Consider the following 20,678-nt stretch of genomic DNA (forward strand, 5'->3'; position numbering starts at 1 on the left):
GTTTAAATAAGATGACCTGGGAGTGATTAACAGGATGTTTAGAAATGAAGCAAACCAGATTAAGACCGAATTAAACCAAACCTCACTTGACTTCTGAAAACAGCTGTCAAAAAAAGAACATGAAACAACAAAATCAAGCCATTAACTTTGACTAAAAACTTACATTTCATATATTTTTATTCCTGGCAATTCTATGATTTAGCCAGGCCCTGAGGATGTGGGTCACAGTCTGACATGAAGGAAATGTGTGTCTCTGCTTTACCATGAGAACATTCCTGCTCTGCAGCAGCAGCAGCAGCAGCAGCATGCCAGGTCACGCTCAATTCCTGCTTATCAGAGTCACAGTTTATAGACACTGTTACAGCACTGTAGTGAATCATATTATTTCAGTTTGCTGAGCTCAACGGGTTTCACAAGTGGAATCTAGTAACTAGTACTGAGCATGTTGGTAGAGGGTTGTTGTTAAACACTGGCATGTGGTGTGTGCCGTCAACTATGTGGATGCTGCCTTTTTCTTCACATAAATTAAGTAGAAGAGTTCGAGTTCACAGCTGGAATCAGTCTTACCTGATAATAGGCTTTGATCTGCCTGATGAGAATAGAAAGGTTCTGGATGCGCAGTGTAGGGTCATTGTTCACTTTCTTGTTGGTCCTCTGCACCGTGGCCTTAGGATTTCTGCAGGGATTAGAAAAAGGTCTGGTCATTTTTCAAGTTCACCATCTGAAGAATGCAGCAGGAGATCGTCTGAAGACACATTCACAAAAGCAGGAAAAACTCCGGAAGCATCTTTTGCAGTAATAGTATAATTGTAGTTTTAAATACGTGCAAGCTAATGGTATCAAATGTTTCACTGACTTCAGGCTCCATGCATGAGCATGAGCAAGGCTAGTGGTCACATGATCATGAGCCACTTCTTCCCCCGAGGCAATTGCTCTAAGACAGCAGGGGGAAGCTTCTGCTTCCACTTAAATGTCATAAAATAAGTCACATATCCATCTATCCATCCATCAATCATCAAATGTGTCTAGCAGACTTCCCTTTCCCAAGCCACACCGTCCAACTCTGACTGTGAGATGCTCATGTGCTCCCCAGGCCAGCGAGGAGATATAATCTCTCCACCTAGTCATCGAGTTGGTCTGCCCCGAGGTCTCCTGCCAGTTGGACAAGCCAAGAACACCTCGTACATCGTGGCATTCTTACCAGGCGACCAAACCACCTCAACTGGCTCCTTTCCATGCATACATTCTCATGCATTCCCGTAGCAGCACGGCAAATTAAAACAAGTGGAAGCTCAGCTTCAATCAACCACTACGTCACTACGATGAGCGAGACAGTGATTAGATAAATGCAGCAAAATCGTCATCTTCCTCAGTAGCTCAGAGTGTCTGGCAGTCAATGGAGCGGTGGGCGGGCACGGACTCTGGGCTGATGCATGTCGATTGGAGGAACAGTCTTTGGTCCATGGACCAGTTCGTTCGTTCATTACTTTTTATCAACGTGGGTTTGGTTGTGGGGGGCAGAATGTATGTACAGAATAAATAACTGGTCCTGAAATTAGTTTCCCCTGTTTCAAAGAACAGTAACCACCACTGTTCTACACCCTCTACTGATAGAGACGATGGGGGGGGGGGGGGGGAACAGAACAGAGACGCCACCAGCCTCACAATCCACATCAGGAGAGTGGAGGTTGTTGTGGCTACCACTTATATGGTAAATGGTATGTTGCCAGTGCAGGTGATGGAGAAAAATAGGAGTTCACACCACTTTAGACCCAAGATACAGTCTGTTTAAACAGCTTTTCCTAAACATGATTCTGAATTACAGAGGGTTTCACATTTTGGCAGAACGGATTTCTGGACCATTTCCCTCAAATTCCTTGTTTTTATTAAAATAATTAACGAAATTGAGCTGATACATTTTAAAACTTTTACCTTATTTGCAGATTGTCATCTAATTATCCTTAATAGATCCTCAATATAAAAAAAATGCTATTATTTGGTTAATATTGCAGCTTCCTAACAAACTACGAGTTGTATGCTTTATTCTCATGTGGGCTGACATTTTGAAAAGGTTTGATGAGGAGTCTGGCAGGACGTTTATTTTCTCACATACAGACCCTGTATGTCTTTTAGGAAAATGTCTGGACTTCAGTGCATGGCTGAAAAGTGTGTTCCACACTGGCTGGTTTTCAGTTATACACTGAATTACACCCACTGTGTGGTGGGGTGGGAGTGTGTTTGACCAAAAACATTGGCAGCACACCGACAATGGACCCTTGTGTTAAAGAAACGACAGACTCGACAGATTATGTCGTCCTAAGTCTAGTCCTATCAAAGACTTTGAGGAGTTTAATCCATTCAACATCTTTGTGAAGCATTTACATGGTCAATGATATTAGTTGCGAAACTCTTGCAACACCTGTAGCCTTCACTTATAACAACAGTAAACATTTGAAAAGAAAAAGTCAATAATCCTCTCATGATTTTTTTTTTCTTGTTTGTCTCAAAGAGAAGATGTACAGAAAAGAAAGGCTGTGCGTCAATGTTTGCTGCCTAAGGGTCTTCAAAAAAAAGGAGCATGCATGACAATTAATGTTATCACGGGTGTCAACATGTTTTAGTGAGCTGCATACATTCCACACATTAACAAAGCATGGCCTCCTCAACTGTTTTCAAAAGACAAACCAAATAATGAGATCCTCAACCTCATTTCATATTAAAGGTGCATTATGTAATAAATCTAAAGAAACTTATCGTAAAATCCTGCTTATATGTCACATAGACTCAGGAATAATGTTCATATAACAAACTGAACTCACCAACAACAACAGTACAGCCAAAATATTTGCATTAAAAAAATATTTTGCAGACTGCAAATCATGTTTATGTTTTGAAATCATGTTTTGGCATGTGGCGCCACTTACCGCCGTCTACCAATCATTGCAGTCAGTAGAGTCTCAGCTGCCGAGCAACCACGGGTTGCCAGTTACGAACGAAAAACGAAACCTAAGAGACCTCTGTATTTTGAATTTGAGTGTAGTAACCGTTTTTGGCCACATTCTTACATATGGCACCTTTAAATCTCATTTTAACACCAATCTGCCGTCATCATTTTAATTATTGGTGCAAATAAACAGTATGTTCAAATGGTAGTTGCTTCAAGGTAACGCATTAAACAGACTTATACAACACAACACATGTGGCCATAATGTAATATTTACTCGTGCCACCAGGGAAATACTGAATTGTTAAGCTGCCACCTTCACAGAACAGCGGTTGTGACAAAGCAGGAACATGCTGAGCTGATAAGATTTCGTCAAGTAGCAGATAAGAAAATAGTGACACTTTCACATCTTGATCTACTCATATTGTGGTTTTTTTTCTGGATCAGAAGAACGACTGTGCTTCAAATGTAGATGTGGGGATGAAATATTAATCTAAGCAAATTATGGGAATTCATACACAGTGTGTAAAAGCTACAAAGGAAATGTTTCATTTGTGAATGACATAAATGAGTATGCTTGTCTTGTTTAGTACAAACCCCAGTAGTACTTAAATCAATGTTTTCATTAATGGTTTTACTGTACAAATGAATTGCAAAATCACCACTAATATAACTTGCATCACAACCTTTCACTATAACTGCAGCGTATATTTTTTCTATTCCATTCAGGCTGAATTGAACGAGATGCTTGGAATATTCAAAGTCTGACCGTGGCCACAGCTGCCACATTAGAAAAGTGACAGTATTCATGGTTGCAGTTGACTTGCTCTGATGTAAACAGGGCATTACTATACAGAGAAAAAGACTTACATTTACTGCCAAATGAAAAGCAGCACACGTCTTAACTGCTAACAGATTGTACAATCAAGGTCACTTGAATCATCTTGAAACTTGTGAAAGCACTCGAAGCATGAAGCTCAGTTTCCCACAGGGTCAATACACTTAAGTGATGATGCAGATCACAACCTCATTTTTTTATTCGAATTTCTTCCATAGGCCAAAACTAACAGACTTTAATGTTATTATCAAAAGAGACAAATACTGTGAGCGAAAACACGATATTGGCGGAGGTAACAATATCTGCAGTGTAGAAAATAGACATCACACCCAGGAAATAATTTAAAAAGTCTTATTTTAAAGGGGAAAAAAACACATCCCTGTTCATTCATTTATGAAACATTTGCTTTGGAGTTGTCAAGAACAACACCACCACCACCAGCTTAACTGAATCACTGAGTTTTACATTAACACTATTAAAGAGAAACCCTCTTTTTATTACACACGGCTCAGACTTCAAAGCATGTTCATGATATGACCTATATAACAGGGTCAACATGCTCCAAGAAGGGGGGAGGAGACGCCTGGCTGCTTGTGAATGTTTGCATGCATGCATGCATGTGGAGTGGAGTGCATGTGAAGTCATGCATGAGAGTGTGTGTGTGTGTGCATGTCTGCATCTGTGCCCTTAAACGTGATCATATCTGCTTCTGTACAGTTAATGTGTGAAATACAGCAGAGGCAGAATCTGATAAAGAGTTTCTGCACAGTATGAAATAAAAAAGGAGGTCAAAGGTAAAGAGTCTGCATTTCTTTCTTTCTTCATCATGCAGCTGACCCTTTTTTTTATTATAAATTATTTATCAAGTTAAAAGTGTATTAAGGTCTGGAGTTTAAGAATCAGTGACGATTAGACTGCAACAAACAGAGGACCCCTCCACTCACCTTTCCCTTGACAAAGTAAAGTAAAGTATATTGGCCTTCACATACTAGAAAGGATGTCGTTCTTTTTAATTTATGTAGTAAACTTCCGCTTCAAAATGCTAAACACATGCTCTGGCTAGTTTGTCCTTTCTGTCTACTGTAGAAACATGGCAGCACAAGAAGGTCGCCGCCATAAAACCACATCCTTGCCTGAAGTACATGTGAAAGGCTACTTCTAAGGCTATGACAAACCAATACTTTTGCCTATGTCTAGTATATTCCATTTCTGCCATTAACCCCGTCTACATGTCACACTCTGGACTTTTAAAAAGGTCAGAAGTTGCGTTCTCGCATGAAAAAGCTGGTCCCGAGTCGATCGGCTGCAGTGAAGACGTGTTAATTGGTCTTTGAAATAACCTCTGGCACTCACACACAAATCATGCTAATCAGAAGGACACGGGGTTCTTTTTAATAGGAGTCTAAATGAAGTCATGTGACTTTGTCCCCCCCACCCCCCCCCAATACACACTCACCCCCCTTTTGAAGGTACATAGTAGGGGGTCTATTTAACTCATTAATTAGGAAGCACAGAGGAGACTGTAATCCTGTCAGGGCAAGGAGGGTGATGCAGTGAATGAGAGGTGTGTGTGTGCACACGCGTGTGTGTTTGTGTGTATGAGAGAGAGAGAGAGGCGGTGGGGGGGGGGGGCGCAAAGGAAAATGTTTGCCCATTCACACATTCCATCACTGTCCGTCAGCCAAGAACATGGCGGACACAACAGTTTTCTAATTTCTTTGCCTCCATTTTGCATTCTTGCACACAAACCCCGAGGAGGAGCGAGAAACTAATGAGGTGACTTGTAAAGCTGCGACCGGAGTCAAAAATCCGTCTCATTTCCTCACTGCCTGTTCCTGCTGACACAGTAAACCGACGACTTGAACATAGATTAGGTCTAGACCGACTAGAAAGCCAGATTAACTAGGCAAGCAACTAGTCAGCAAGTCAGAGAGGCAGCCAGACAGTCAGTCAATAAGCCGATGGTGCCGATAGATGATGCAGCTGTGTGTGTGTGGAGCCTGAGGTTCTCTCCTCTCATGGCTCTGATAGGCTGGGCAGGTTGAGGAGTAGTGGTAACCTACATATGACAGGCTGTATTAAAGTCAGCATGGGCAACCAAGCGCACACAAAAAAACTACACTAGTTGGCCACGTGCTGGGGATTGAGTTTATGAGCTGTACTGTCCAAACACAGTAGCAGAGATTGTGTATTTTGTGTCTCCATATGTGACACACAAACACACACAGACACACTGAACACACATGCCGAACTGCTCCAGTAAGAGGAATCACGGGATGAGGATGAGCTCTTATTAGAAACCATGCCAGGGTTAGCAGTTCAGTTCAGGGTAATTCTGTGGGTGTGTTTCTGTAACACATCCACACGACAAATTCAAACAAATTCAAATCTTAATTGCCCACATCATACTTCTAATAAACCATTTCCCTACACAACTAATCCATTACTTTTATAAATGTTCTGTTTGTTTTGAAGCCGACAGGCTAATGGTAAAAGAAAAGTGGTTCATTCAGTGGGATTTGAGGATGTTGCCAAATGTTCTGCATTAATGGATGTCGGCACTGAATCACGAACAGCTCTGTAAATTAAATGATGAATACTTAGAGAACAAGATTAGGTTTGATAAAAATGTTTATGTGAAAGGTTGAATAATTAAAGTTCTGCCTTAACAACATTAGAACCCCATCAAACCCTGTTTTAAGAGCGTGTTGACAAAGCCACTGCCATTTGTTTACCCTTATACCTTGGATGGATGCGATATCACAGTAATATTAATTTGGTATGAATTTAGTTAATCGGGGAAAAATCTCATAACCCTTCCTTTGAAGTGAACCCCTGTGAAAAAGTGTTTCTCAATCCTGGTCCTCAGAAACCCTGGTCCTACATGTTTGAGACCTGCTCCAACACACTTAAATTAGTGGGTCGTTATCAGGTTTTTGCAGAGCTCGACGAGCTGACTATTTGATTGGATTAGGATTGGGAAATGCTGATATTTGGTTTGTCTGTTTATGGAGGCTCCAACTGACTTGTCAGTACAACAGGTATGTTTTTTGAGATCCTGCAAACATCTCAGCCCCCCTTCCACTCCTGTCCTCTGGGAACTGTATTCTACAAACAGACCAGGGAGGATCTGACTGCTGGTATGTGGCTCTCATCACCCTGTTTCCTCATCTTGACGTTTCATGGCCTCGTTTCTCTCCCGTCTTTGTCACCGTGTTTCATTGGGGGCCTCTTCCCATTCCTCTCCTTTGCTACTGTAGCCATAGGAACTTCAGCTAGACTTTGCTCCTGTCAACTTTAAAGTGATCACATGCATTCTCCTCAAATTGTACCACTTTTATTGTAATGATTCATGGAGGAAAGTACAGCATGATGGTGAGAGATTTCCTCTTATTAACACATATACTGTACTTGATCACAGACACAGTTTACTTTGCTCTTAATCTTCAGTTAATGAAAATCAAAACTTGCTGCCGAAGCAACAAAATTGCCCTGGGTAACAGAAGGGATTACACTTCCTGAGCTACCAAAGTGCCGATAACATGCAACAGATGGAGGAAGTGCTGAGTTTGCATTATCAGCATAAAGCAGCAACAGCAAAGTAACACACAATACAGTGTCACATAAAAAAAGAAGTTTCATATAATATTTCAGTGAAAAGTAAAACCCCGTCTCTTCTTAGGTTGGTGAACATTTTAAGAACCTGATTCCAATTTATAAATAATAATAACATCCATAAATAAATCATATCTGTGCCATTTCCTGATGCATGTTTCACACGACGAAGACCAGAAATTGTGAGAGTACGTTTCTTTAAATGTCCCTACTGTCAAATCGACTTTGACCTTTAAAGCAAACCAGTGTTTGTCCTAAAAGTCTCCCCTAGGGGTTCACGTCCTTGGTTCTGAGGTTTCAAGTGCCTCACATTAACACGGCCTTGTTAAGGTTTTGTCCTCCGAAGGTCACAGCTGCTGTTTCCTGTTTGACTTCATACACACACACACACACACACACATCCTCCTGCTGGACACGACACTGAGAGAATTGGCTTGACACAGAGATGATAATGACGGTCGGCAGATTAATGATCGGCGTAAAGAACCGTGGACGCCAGAGTCTGAGGAGCAGCAGAAGCAGCGAGAGCAGCTCTGCCTGCCCGGCTTTCTCCACTCCAGCAGGAATCCCAACTATGTCCTGCTGTAACCAGCCTTAAATACAACCAACAAAGGTCTCAGCAAGCAGAGGAGACACAGAGGAGGGAAGACGGGCGAGGAGAAGCATGGAACAGCAGAGACACAGACGAGGAAGTAAAGAAAACCAGGGAGCAACGTGATTTTAAAAAGAAACAGACAAGCTGACATGAGGAGGGGAAAATGTTATGAACTCTCCTGCTTGATTACATCTTAAGAAGCTTAATTGTGTATTTTTTTTTTAAAGAAATTGCATGCAATGTTTCTTTAATTCTGTTTTTTGCATCTCCACCTTTGTCATCACCTACGCTTCGCAAACAGATGTTAGATGTCATTCAAACGAATTCACGTTTGCACTGTAATGCGGCAGAGCCATACAAAGCAAAGCAAAAAATGTACGTCCACGTGTTGAACGTTTACCACAGAATCAAACAATGTGTCTGACGCTTTACAACAACAGAAAAGAACCGCGGTAGAACATGAAGCACGTCTTTCACCGTTGTCTCCTCTGTGACGAAGCTCTGTCGAGTTCCGAGTGCGTTTGAGTGAAAAATGTGCTGAATTTCTGCCATGAAAGAAGACGATGACAGGCAAAGTGAGGACCATTTCCTGTTTAGATTATCATACACAGGGGGGTTTACTATATCTGGCCTTGAGAAAAAAAGAACAGGCTTTGAAAACAGAGGTCACTATTAACAGATTCATATTCACTGACTCAGCAAAACACATGTCGTCTGGACAGAATCATTCAGAATAGAAATATCACATCAGACTTTTTGCCAATATCAATATGGGGCGATAACCGATGGCGATACCAAAAAACAACAAATAATAGCTGTAGATGGCGCAGCATAGCAGTCAAGGAGGTAGCAGCCTATTTCGCCTACTGTTGTAGTTATTAGTCATATTGTCAGATCTTGGTGTGTTTGCCAATATCCAATAATAATATGCTGCTGATAATATAGTGCATCACTAATAACAGCAATCACATTGTAATACATACAGTTTATTAGTCATACTTGGTAATTAAAAGCATTAGCATTCAAAAATAATTAATTTTTGTCAAATCATCTCAGGGAACTGAGATTGTGCAAATGTATGCATGAAAATCATGTTTTTTATTTGCATTGTTGATCAAAAATTAGACTTTGAGCACAGTTTAAAATGATCTGAATGGGAACTACACTTCTGCGCTTCCTCTATATTCATAGGTTTACAGCCTCAAAACTACATCAGTAGTGTAAGACGAAGAAGAATCCTTAAAACAAAGCCAAAGACAGTAAGAGAATAAATGTTATATTAAAAAAAAACAAAAAAACATGTCACTGTCAACAGAAAGTTTCAGAGACACATATTTAAACAAGGATGTATGTCCATGCTCACATGATAAAGGGAGCTCAGGTATTTTAGTAACATGCAGATGAAACTAGATAATCAACTTATTTTCCAGCAATCCTCCCAACTGAGGCTTTAAAGCAGCTTAACAACCATTTAAAAATAGAAAAAAAAACAATCACACACACCAGCTAACATCTGGCTTTTGTCTGTGATGAATACAATCAGCATTCACTCACAGGTCAAATGTTTTTTATCTGGTCCAATCAGCAGTGAAATGGAAACATAAAGCCCAGGTGAACATGCTAATTTATTCCTTTTCTTCTTTATTTTGTAAGTCTAGACGTTGATTGCACCTTTTTTCTTGCATGCAATCAGCCAGATGTTACACATGACACTGACCATGACTTACTTATTTGAAAGAAAACCCCTGCACAAAAGGACATTACTGACAATGGAAAGGGAGCAAAATTACTTTTTTTTTTTAAAGTTAAAAAACACGTGTAACTTCCAATTATAGTTTATCTTTTTTAATTTCTTACACAAATCAGGTCCAACTGCCCATGGAGTTGAGCTGAACAAGTATGCGTTATCAAATCAAAAGCAAAAAGGCCACAATTCTATTTTTGACAGTTTTAAAAATGTATGATACATAAATGTTGAAACCAATTCATATCATGGAGTTCTCATCCCTGTATTGGAGTAGAGATGAAACGATTAATCGATGAATTGATTATTAATCGATTACTAAATTAATCGCAAACTACTTTGATAATCGATAATCGGTTTGTAGCTTTTTTTCATGATTTAAAAAAGATTTCTGATTGTTTTAGCTTCTTAAAAGTGAATATTTTCTTGGTTTCTTTGCTCCGCATAAACAAAGAAATCATTAAAACTGAATCATTTTGGTTTGTGGATAAAACAAGACTTCCGAGAACATCATAATTTCCAGCTTTGACAAACACTGATCAACGTTTTTTTTAAATTTTATGACATTTTATGAACCAAACGATTAATCGAGAAAATAATCGACAGATTAATCCACATCCTTTAGCCTTAAGGCCACATTATACTTCTCCGACTGCGTAATGCGTTATCCGTCTGCGTCACCACGTAGACCACTCGAGCCTTTATACTTCTGCGTCGTGGTGACGGATAGGCGCTGCAATTTCCCGCCCGATCAGTAGGGGTCGCTGCGCAAGGTTGTTGTGCTTTTGGCTACAGTGAGCAATGGCGTCCGAGGGAGAAAGACTTTTGTTGTTGAAACAGCGGCTGTTTGTCACTTTTCTGTGTCCCGGAACGCAGTTTTAAGATAATTTGAGGCAAGAAATTGTCCATTTAGAGTCTAAACATGTGCTGTGTGTGTTAAGATATGACGTATTTATAGTTCGGCAGCGACGAAGTCGGCGGTGTTCAGCGCCGCCCTCTGTGGACGCTCGCTGCTCACTGTGAGCCGGCACAGAGCAGCTTCGCTCGGCCTGTCCTGAGGACCAATCGCAGCTCTTGCCGTCTCCGTTGTCCCTTGACGGAGTGACGGACACTTAAAAAATATTCCGTGCACCCGAGACGACGCAGAGGCTCTTCGACAGGTTCTGCGTCGACGCAGAGGACTCTGCGTAGCCTACGCAGAGCACTTTACGCAGGGGTATAAATTGGGCTTTAGAGCAGAGGACAAACTGACCCCAACAATCTCCAGGACAGTTGTCACTGTGACACAAATTTAATTGACCCCCACTCTGTGAGTGAGAAAACTAATTGGTTTGACTGCACAGAGGAGGAAATCTAATTGGCTGGGTAATGTCAGTCACAGAGGAGGAGGAGGGGCCACGGTGCCATCTGGGTGTCAGCAAACCGTTGGATAATCCTGAGTGCGCTCTCTCTCTCTCTTTCTCTGTTTCAATGACAACTGCTGCCAGCCTGTCTGCTATGTCGCCGTCTTAGCGTTAGCCATTCGCACGGCAACACCACAGCTTTAAAAGCACAACAGCTGGCATCACCAGTAAAAGCTCAGGTTTCTGCAGCCTGAAAACTGCAAGTGTGAGTTTATATTTTCACCTCTCTATGTGCACACGCGTCCCTCCACGCTGGCTTTCATTGACTGTGGAGTGTTATCCTCCATTAAGGCTGCACTGCACAGAACTTCAGCGTTGAACTGTTAATGCTCTCCGAGTGAAGAAAACAACTACTGACAGGAGGACGATCGTCTGCCAGAGCCTTTTTTTTTTTTAGTAAGACTGGGTCAATCACATGCAGAGTAATCCTAAGTAACACTAAAGCTGTCAGTACAGAGAGGGTGAGAGGGAAACTAAGGTCCAGCCTTTTCAGTCAAAACAAACCTCGGAGTCGTGACCTCAGCAGCATCTCTCTCTCTCTCTTTCTTTCTTTTTTGTCTCTATGACAATTTCTTCCTTAAAAGGTAGATATTGTACTCAAAAAAACACACAAGACACATCCCATAACATCATTTCACACACTGTAGTGAGATGTGACTTCTGATCGAGTGATGGTGAAGACAGCGATTCAAAACAGAGACCCTTCTTGCTGCCTGGCTTCAGTACAAACACTTCCAGTCCATGTGCAGCTTTAAAATGTAGACAAACTTGAATTCAATTTCCAGCGGAGCATATAGTTGTTATGGTTATTTAGTTGCTGTTGGTGATGTTATTATTCTGCCCGTGATTGGTCTTTGTGAGCAGAAACAATGTAACACTATTTGTATGCTGCGTACTGAGGGAGTGTTTGTGTTTATACACCAACAGCGCAGGGGTGGGCGGGAACGAGAAGCATTCATCCTGACAAACTGCTGAATGATCGACTGAATTTACTATCTTTTTGAGGACGATTCTACGTGTGTTCAGTCATACTCCAATCTGTTTTTCAGCCATTTCACTTCAGGGAGGTGATTTGTTTATCAATTACTTAATTAATCTCTCTCTATTTTGATAATCGATTCAGGGTTTGAGGGTTTTTTTTATATTTAAAACAAGCTCTAACCATTTTCAGCTGCTTTAATGTGAATATTTTCTGGTTTCTTTGCTCCATAGAACAGAACCATCATGACAACTGAATACTTATGGTTAGTGGACAAAACAAAGACAATGAAGAGCATCATTTTGAGGTTTGGGAAACAATTTAAGACATTTTATGGACAACAAAGTAACTGATTCCTCAAGAAAATAATCAACAGATTAATCGATTATGAAAATAATACTTAGATGCAACTTGCTGTGTTTTGCTGTGTGACTGACAATTACAACCATCTTTATTTCTAATTAGAAAAGTGCTATATTAAAAAAAAATATTATATTATATAATACGTGATTGTGATGGATGGTCATCATCTCACTGACGTTTAGCTGCATGTGCTCTCTATCATCCATTTGAGCCAGCGGCACAGTCTTGTTTCATTTAGCCGAGCAGACTGGAGGTGAACACACAGAGCTGGCAAAGTGGGAGAGGCAAACAAAGAGCTGTCTCACCAACATGAACTGACCATTACTGTAGGCCCTCTGTGTGGGAGGGTGGCTGGGCTCGACAACTACCAACAGCTGCCTCTGTCCAAAAACCAAATGCACATGGGGGGGGAAAAACAGAGACTCCCTCGGATACACAAACTCCCACGCAGACACAGAAGCCCTGCAGAAAAGCCCACAGACAAACATAAACACAGCAATCCCTGAAATCCTGTCAAGCAAACACTAAAAGCCAGACTCGGTTCATTTCAGCTCAATTCTAGCTGTTCGCTACGGTGGCACACGACAACCCCAAAAAATGACTCTCTAACTCATTCCTTTAATGTGCAGCTGTGACAGAAATCCTCCTGCATATCTGTCCAAACCTCTTAGTCCTAATCCGTAGAGCTCAGGAGTTTCCATGTGGCTTTGGAAAAACCAGGATCTTGAATTTTTTTTTTTTTTACTTTCTTTGCATTTCATCCCCTTTGTGTTTCAGGTTTTAACCATTTTGGAAACTCATTTTCTGCCTCACTTCCTCCTCTGACCCTTCCCGCTCATATCCCCCACTGGCTTTCCAACAAACAAGGTCCCAAAGGGGAAAATATTCTAAAAATATTGCCGCTACAGCAGCGGCTTCCCTAAACACAGGACTCCTCTGAGCCTCGATGAGTGGGAGGATAAAAAGCAGGCATGGAAAAGAGATGTGGAAGAGAGGTATTTGAAATGCGAAGGTAGACATCCAACGAACGGCTGCGCGGCAGGAGACGGTGGAAGAGGGAAGAGAAGGAGAAAGAGGACACAACCAGAAACAGGAAACAGCCTGTCGGGTTCATCAGCTCTTCATGTTGATTCTCAACTTCAGCTTAATCTCTGTCAAAACTAATGCGAAGACAGACTGGTACAGAACAGGCATCAATGTAATTGCAAAAATATCATGGCATCATGATATTGCGATTATATCACCTTCAGCCATCACACCATTGAAAACACAGCTGACTCACTGGTTGTACCAAGCCAGAGGGGGAGGGGTCCTTTTACTCAATTGGTGCTTTTGTATTATACAGTTTTAGCACGACTCTGCTCAGCTCCACTTGTTTTCCGTAGTATCTCCTAAATGTGGGCGGAGTCGTCATAGCACGGCTGCATGAAACTGCCGTGACGACACAATCACACAAACTAATGACGCACAAAGCACTCGTTTTCTGTGTAACTGAATCATTAGAATCAGTTCGTTAAAACACATTTGCTCACCAAATCTTTCAGTACTTCCTGCACGACTGGATCACAGACTCTCTGCAGTGTTGTCGCTAAATACACCAGACTTCTCTGAAATTTTGGAAAATGTTTTTAAGGATTTTTTAAGTCTTTTTATTATCTGATCCACAGCTCAGCATTGTTCAGTTTGATTCCGGTGCCGGACGTCACAGTCATGACTCTTCATGTGACGACACACTCTGACCAATCGATGACGGGCAGACTGTCGACGTCACATTTTAGTATCAGCTCGGCTCGCTTGAAACCTCACCAGGTACCAGGTACTATCCCTAATGGAAAAGCAAAAAAAAAACGAGTGGAGTCGAGTCGAGCCGAGTCGCGCTAGATCTGTAAAGTGGAAAAGTGCTAAATGCTCCACACAACCTGAGGGATCTCTGCACTCAGGCCTATAAAGAGTCCATAAAAACTGTAAATACCTTGACACAGTATGACAGAACATTTTTGCCTTTTGATACCTTTTTAAAAAAAAACATAATCTACCTTGAAACCGGTTAGCAGCACAGGCCTAGCACAGAATACCAGCTTCCACTTCACCGCACAATTCTGCCAAAATAGTTTTGACACCAAAAGTCCAACGGTTATGGAACCCATAATAATCTCCTGAAGACTGAAAATCAATTCCAGTGGAAGAAAGAAGAAAGCTTGGTTAAACTCTCCATAAAACCGGCAAGCGAGAGCAGCGAATGCTGATAGTGTCGAGTGTAGCATAAGTGGAAAATATGAAAAAGTGTTTGGCCGGCTGGAAGCACCGGCCAGGAGCCAGACAAAGAGAAGGAAAAACTGTTTTTTTGTGATGATGCATGAGAATGTGACTGGAAAGAGACAGATTTAACACCTAGCAAATCCAGCAGCCTGGCAGCCACCGTGTCTCACCATCACAACCTGACACTGCAGCCACTTTTTTCAACTAAATACAATCAGAGTGAGCGTGTACTGGCCCGCTGTTCTTATCGGCTACGACTTCTAGTTTAATCGAAAGCACAGCAGGAAACACGAGGGCTGCAGTTTTCAGGGCGTGATGTCGGCTGCAGATGACACGGCCCGGTGGAAAGTGTGGAGCTGCTTGCTGCTGCCTCCCTCCCTGCCTCTTTCTCTCCCTCCCTTCTTCCCTTCCTCCACCACTGATGTCTTCACAGATCCGGGAGATCCTGACAATAAGACGTCTGCAAAGATATCTGACAGTGTGACCTCCTCATTGCCCCCAAATACAAGATCCCTTTGTGCTTATAGCCTACATTCAGTTGACTGCAGCCAGAAGCTGGTTAGAGGCTGAGGTCCATGAAGAGCAGCTTAATTCACTCACATGATGACTTCACTAAAGGCCTCAGGGTGAGAAACCATCTCAGTTCTCCTCCTCCAAACCTATTGACCGTGTATCCAAACAAACTGCAGACACTGGGTTTGTATCTAGCAATATACGAGCTTATGAGGGCAAGCACACATCCAGAAACATGACAATAAGGGTGCTTTCAAACCTGTATTTTGTTCCGATTCAGAGAGCAATATGTTGCAATGTTGCACTTAGCCTTAGTTCAATTCGTTTTCACAATGCAGTCTTGACTCGACATGCCCTCAGCTTGTAAACAGCTTTGTGATTGATCAGAATTTGGTGGGAAACATTTCCAATTTGCTCGAGCAAGACGCCGCGTATGACGACCTATTCATCAGAGAGTTTGTATTCTGAAGCTGCATCAGGTAAGCTGCTTGGTCATGGAGCCCATTTATAGACCGACTCTTTTCAACGCGTAGCTCGAACTCTGTTTACCAAAGTTGTATCTGACAGTGGCACTGTTGTTCGTACCGGTTTGGTGGGTAAATGCAGCTGGATACTACTCCTTAATTGTGCACACGCCGCAAACAAACTGCTCCGTGGAGCAATTGCAACCGAAAAAATACGAGCGATTGCTGTCATGCAAGCCCAAAGCACCCTAAGATAATTGTTCCAAGACTAGTGAGGGCGCAAGTTATCAGTAGGTTAACATATCCTAATTTAAGGATACCTGTAATCAAAGTATTGACCCTTTTCTGAATAAGATATTCAGATCATAGCTGTGTTTTAACAAAGCTCGTGTTTGGGTATGACATGGAAAAGGTTAACCCTAATCCGACTTGCATTTCCATCACAGGACGTGTAGCTCAGATGGTGACAACTGCGCCAGCTATGTAAATAACATGACATCATTCAGTGTGACACACAATAGTCTGGCGAAAAAGATCAAAATAAATCAACAAAGAAGACAAATAAAGACACAGTCACAAAATGAATCTTCTCTCAGTCATAATTCACTGTATATTTACAAATCATGCGTTTCGTTGCGTTTTTCCACAGTTGTTGCCCAAGAAGTGATGATTCTCTGTTGACCAAGCTGACATTATTCAATAAAAAGAAACACTAACAGTGCTGTATCCTCGCTCTCTGCCACAACGCACTACATATTATGCACATTTAAGTAAAAAATGTATGTTTTTACCATTCCATTCTCTGTTGACCAAATAACAAACTGCAGCGTTTATAACTCCACGCCCTTCACTTTGCTCGGCAGATGTGCCAAACAGTAGGATGATGCAGACTGGTGCATCCATTGTCTTCCACTTAATCCACCACATTAGGGGTTACAAGGTTGCTGGTGCTAATCCCAGCTGACATAGGGTGAAAGGCAGGGCATCGCAGGGCCAACATATAGAGACAAATAAACATTCTCTCATATTCACACCTATGATCAATGTCGTGTCCAATTAACCTCTGCATGTTTTTGAGCGATGGGAGGAAATGTATAATCTCCACACAGAAATGCCCTTTTTTCTGACTGGGTCACGAACCGTCAATCTTTATTGCTGTGAGGAAACAGCACAAACCACTACTCCACCGTGTGGCCCCAGCTCACAGCTTTTACATCAAAATGCAAATAAGTACATAACGTACTGAACTGTTGAATTGCTTAGGCAATATTCCTGTTTACAGAGGTTATTATAAACTCACTGCTGAGCAAACTCCAATACCTTTCTATAATCTGATTAAATCTGTAATATGTGAGCTCAGATCGGACTTCTGCACCGATTTTAATCTGATTATTGCTTTGTTATGATATTATCTTATTCTGATTAAGGTGATGAGCAGATTCCGTTGACATGGCAGTGACTTATTCAGAGTATTGTCCATAATCTGGCTAACATGGGATTATTGCTGCCCATGTTGACGTGGTGGTCAGTGTAGTTGAGTGTGTGTCAGATTACTCACATCTCGAGCATAATCTCGTTCAGGTAAATCCCGTCCACCAATTCGATATATTCCGATAATTTGGAGCCATCGGTCGCCGCCGGCTGCCCCACTGTCTTCACCTGTGAATGAATGAGACAAGGCGAATGAAAAGGTGGATCGATAAATGCTTCCACAGCAGCAGGATGAGGATGAGGATCTTACCCAGCAGACCAGAGGTGTGAGCATGAACTGCTCCAGCAAAGGCGTGAAAACCTCGCTTTCCATATTTCTTTCTCCGTTTTCCGCCACAGCGAGCGGCGCCGTTGATTTACAGCAGATATGGAAGAAGAAGAAGAAAAAGGAGACGCGCGTGTTTGTTTAGACTCCACTCATGTGGCTGATTCAATTAAACCCACGCTCATTTTGACACGAGGCCGCTGAAACGTGTCATAAAAAGGTAGAAGGGTGGGTAAAAAAAAGGCAACTGTAAATCCACAAATGTCGCCGACACGACCCAGCTGTTCGTGACGCCGACGACGCCGCGACACGAGAAGAAGAAGAAGAAATCACATTTTCTATTGTTAAAAAAAAAAAAAAAAAAAAACCTTTTGCCCTTTTTTCTTCTTTGAATTATCCTACGTGAGGGTTTTATATCTCACTGTTAAATAAAAAAAAAATGAAGTGCCAAAATCTAATGTTATTCCTCCAATTAAAAAAAAAAACTCCAGTGGCGTTAAAATAAAAACAAAGAAGAAGAAAAAAATCCAGGTGTGTTTTTAGCTCCAGCTCTTTGGTTTAGTCCTCGTTGATTTACTGTAAAGTCATGTCTGGCCGCTTACTTCCACGTCTGCTTCTGCTCTGTTCAAATGCTGCATAGTAGTGAGCAGAGGAGAAGATGAGTGGAGGACACGAGAGGAGGAGGAGGAGGAGGAGGAGGAGGGAACCGCCTCTCCTCCTCCTCCCTTCTCCTCCCTCTCTCCCTCCGCCTATTTCACTCTGACAGAAAAATAGGGAATCGCTCAAAGCAGCGCATGTATTTATATCTAATAATAATAATAAATCGTACAAAATAAAGGGTTTGGTCATTTGCTGCATTTAAATGAGATGACAAGTATAAAAGATGAATGCATTAAAGGAAGTATGTGTATTCTGACATACATTGGATACAAATAAGTTGAATTACAACTATAGTTGTTGGGATTAATGTCATTAATAATGTGTTTTACTTGTTTGAATTAAAAAATACTATAGGGAGTCATGCACATTCTCTTTGTCTGCCCTTTTCACAGCAGACATACAGTAAAGTGAGTGGGCTGCTGACACCTGGTGGGTGATGTCCACACAGGACACTGCACAAGATAAGAGAGAGGAAGAAGGGAAAATGAACAGGCCAGTCAAAAGAAATCAGCCTCATCCAGCAGAAGTCTGATTTTATAAGAGAATACACTGATGGTTATCTGTTTCTAAAAATCAGTTCTCCTTACAGACCTCACAGATATGACAAAAACGGAATAAAACATTGCAGAAATAAGTAAAAAAAAAAAAAAAAGAGAGAGATAATGGTTAAATTGTGCTTAATATATGATAAATAAAAATACTAATGCAAGATGAAAAGTACCTTTCATCACAGTCGGCCCAAGGCAAAAGCAAATTAAAGCGGAAATCGTGTGTGGAGGAAAAAAACAAACATTTGAACATAGTGTTGTTGAAGTTTGCTCATTTAGTGCACATTTGCACATCTGTTCTAAGTTTTAAAAACAAAGTCATTAAACTGGCTCACATGTTTAATTCAATTTCAGTATCACTACATTTTCACTTTGAATATGAAAGTGCAAATTAACATAAACCACTTTAGTGATTTTACTGCCCGATAAGGTAAAAAAAAAAAAAAACATAAATAACACAACTATGATTAATGCAATTTGTATTGCTACATTTGTATCAATAATAGTCAACCAGTGGCTACTATAAGGTGGTGGACCCCCAAATCAAATTCACCTTAGGGCCCCCATAAATGAACGGACCGGCCCTGCCTGTCATTGTACTAGTCTGTAGAGACGTGAGGACTTCAAATGTCTTACTTTGTCCAACCAATTGTCCACAACCCCAACATATACTCTGTAAATACTATGTAAGACTGAATAAAGCTTTAAATCCTGACAGTGTAAGAACCTGTGTGTGCCGTCACATTTTGGCTTTTATTTTCCCTTGAAGAATCGCATTGAACAGTTCACTTATTTGTTGCACGTGAATTAAATCATATCCAGCAATTTTCTACAATAGTTTATTGATCATAGAAGACTTTTTTTTTTTTTTTTCAATCACTCATTAGCTTCAGTTCCCAAAAGATGAGCTCACACTCACTCATTGAGGTGTAATGAAAATACACTAAAGAAAAGGAAATCATGATCAGCTTTTTTGTTTATATAGACTGTATAATGAATCATAAAAATATCTGGTGTGGATGGATATTATCATCCACAGATGGATCTTTTGCGACTACCAACCCTATCAACAGTGAGCCAAACAGTGTTTCTGCTGTACGAACAGAAACACTCAAAACACGCTGTTATTCACTGTCGACAGCTTGATCAATTGACGAATGACTCTGCAAGTGGGAGTAGGTAGAAGAGTCGTGCGGCCAAACAAGAAATTAAAATACAATCACTGACTTGGGAGCTCAGGGCCTTGGCTTATAACACTCAGCAAAATAGTTACAATAAATGGATGATATACAGTTTGTTCCCTTATAGATTTTAATGGGCACATTTGAGCAGCAGTAGCAGCAGCAGCAGCAGAGGTTCTTATTTGCTTTCAGAATAACGGTTGCTGTTGCTGGTGTTCCTGCTCCTGCTCGAGGCAACGCCTGAATACAGTGTGAGATCCTGATGTCAAACCTGTTGTGTCCTGGTTCCTGCAAAACCAGTTTGAGCAGCGGGAACAAGTGGAAGCTGCAAACTAGGAGGTTACAGCTTTTTGAAACGACAATTTAAGTCCACGTGTCTGTAGAATGTACTCATCGTCTCTTTAGACGACATTAAAAATGCTCATTAGGGCCAAAACTTTGGGGCGAGACTTTCCTGTCTTCAAAATGTGCAATAAATCATCAAGACTTTTGTTAAAATGCTGCATTTAAGTCTTAAATTTCCTGTTCATTTTATTTTTGTTGGATATTTAAATGTATTTACTGTAAAGCCTTTGGTGATGCAGCGCTACAATAATATTATATATACCCTGTAACTTCTTTGTCTGAACAACAACAACGTTGTAAACAGCAAATATGCAAATATAAGAAACACTGCTTTGTAACGTTTGCTGAGCAACAGCGCCCTCTGCAGCCACATGTGGTTGTTAAATCAGTCCAGGTCAGAAGCAGCTGAGGTGTTTTCATGTACAGAAGAAACACAACTAATGAATCCAACTGCGGCTCTAGAGTCACATT

The 20,678-nt window shown here is 41.2% G+C and overlaps 1 protein-coding gene across 1 annotated transcript in view; it reads right to left on the minus strand.

The window, feature by feature from the left end:
* Window positions 1-18,097, minus strand: part of ccdc88ab (coiled-coil domain containing 88Ab) — a 74,159-nt gene extending 56,062 nt beyond the window's left edge. Inside the window, exons 1-3 of the mRNA XM_083898085.1 lie at window positions 17,459-18,097; window positions 17,276-17,376; window positions 568-676 (exon numbers count right to left, since the gene is read on the minus strand). Of these exons, the coding sequence (XP_083754211.1) occupies window positions 568-676; window positions 17,276-17,376; window positions 17,459-17,521 (273 nt within the window). The 5' untranslated portion in view covers window positions 17,522-18,097. The remainder of the gene's footprint in view (window positions 1-567; window positions 677-17,275; window positions 17,377-17,458) is intronic.
* Between the last annotated feature and the right edge of the window lie 2,581 nt (window positions 18,098-20,678).

This window comes from Microchirus variegatus (assembly GCF_963457635.1).
Source record: "Microchirus variegatus genome assembly, chromosome: 11".
In the NCBI taxonomy this organism is placed as follows: domain Eukaryota; kingdom Metazoa; phylum Chordata; class Actinopteri; order Pleuronectiformes; family Soleidae; genus Microchirus; species Microchirus variegatus.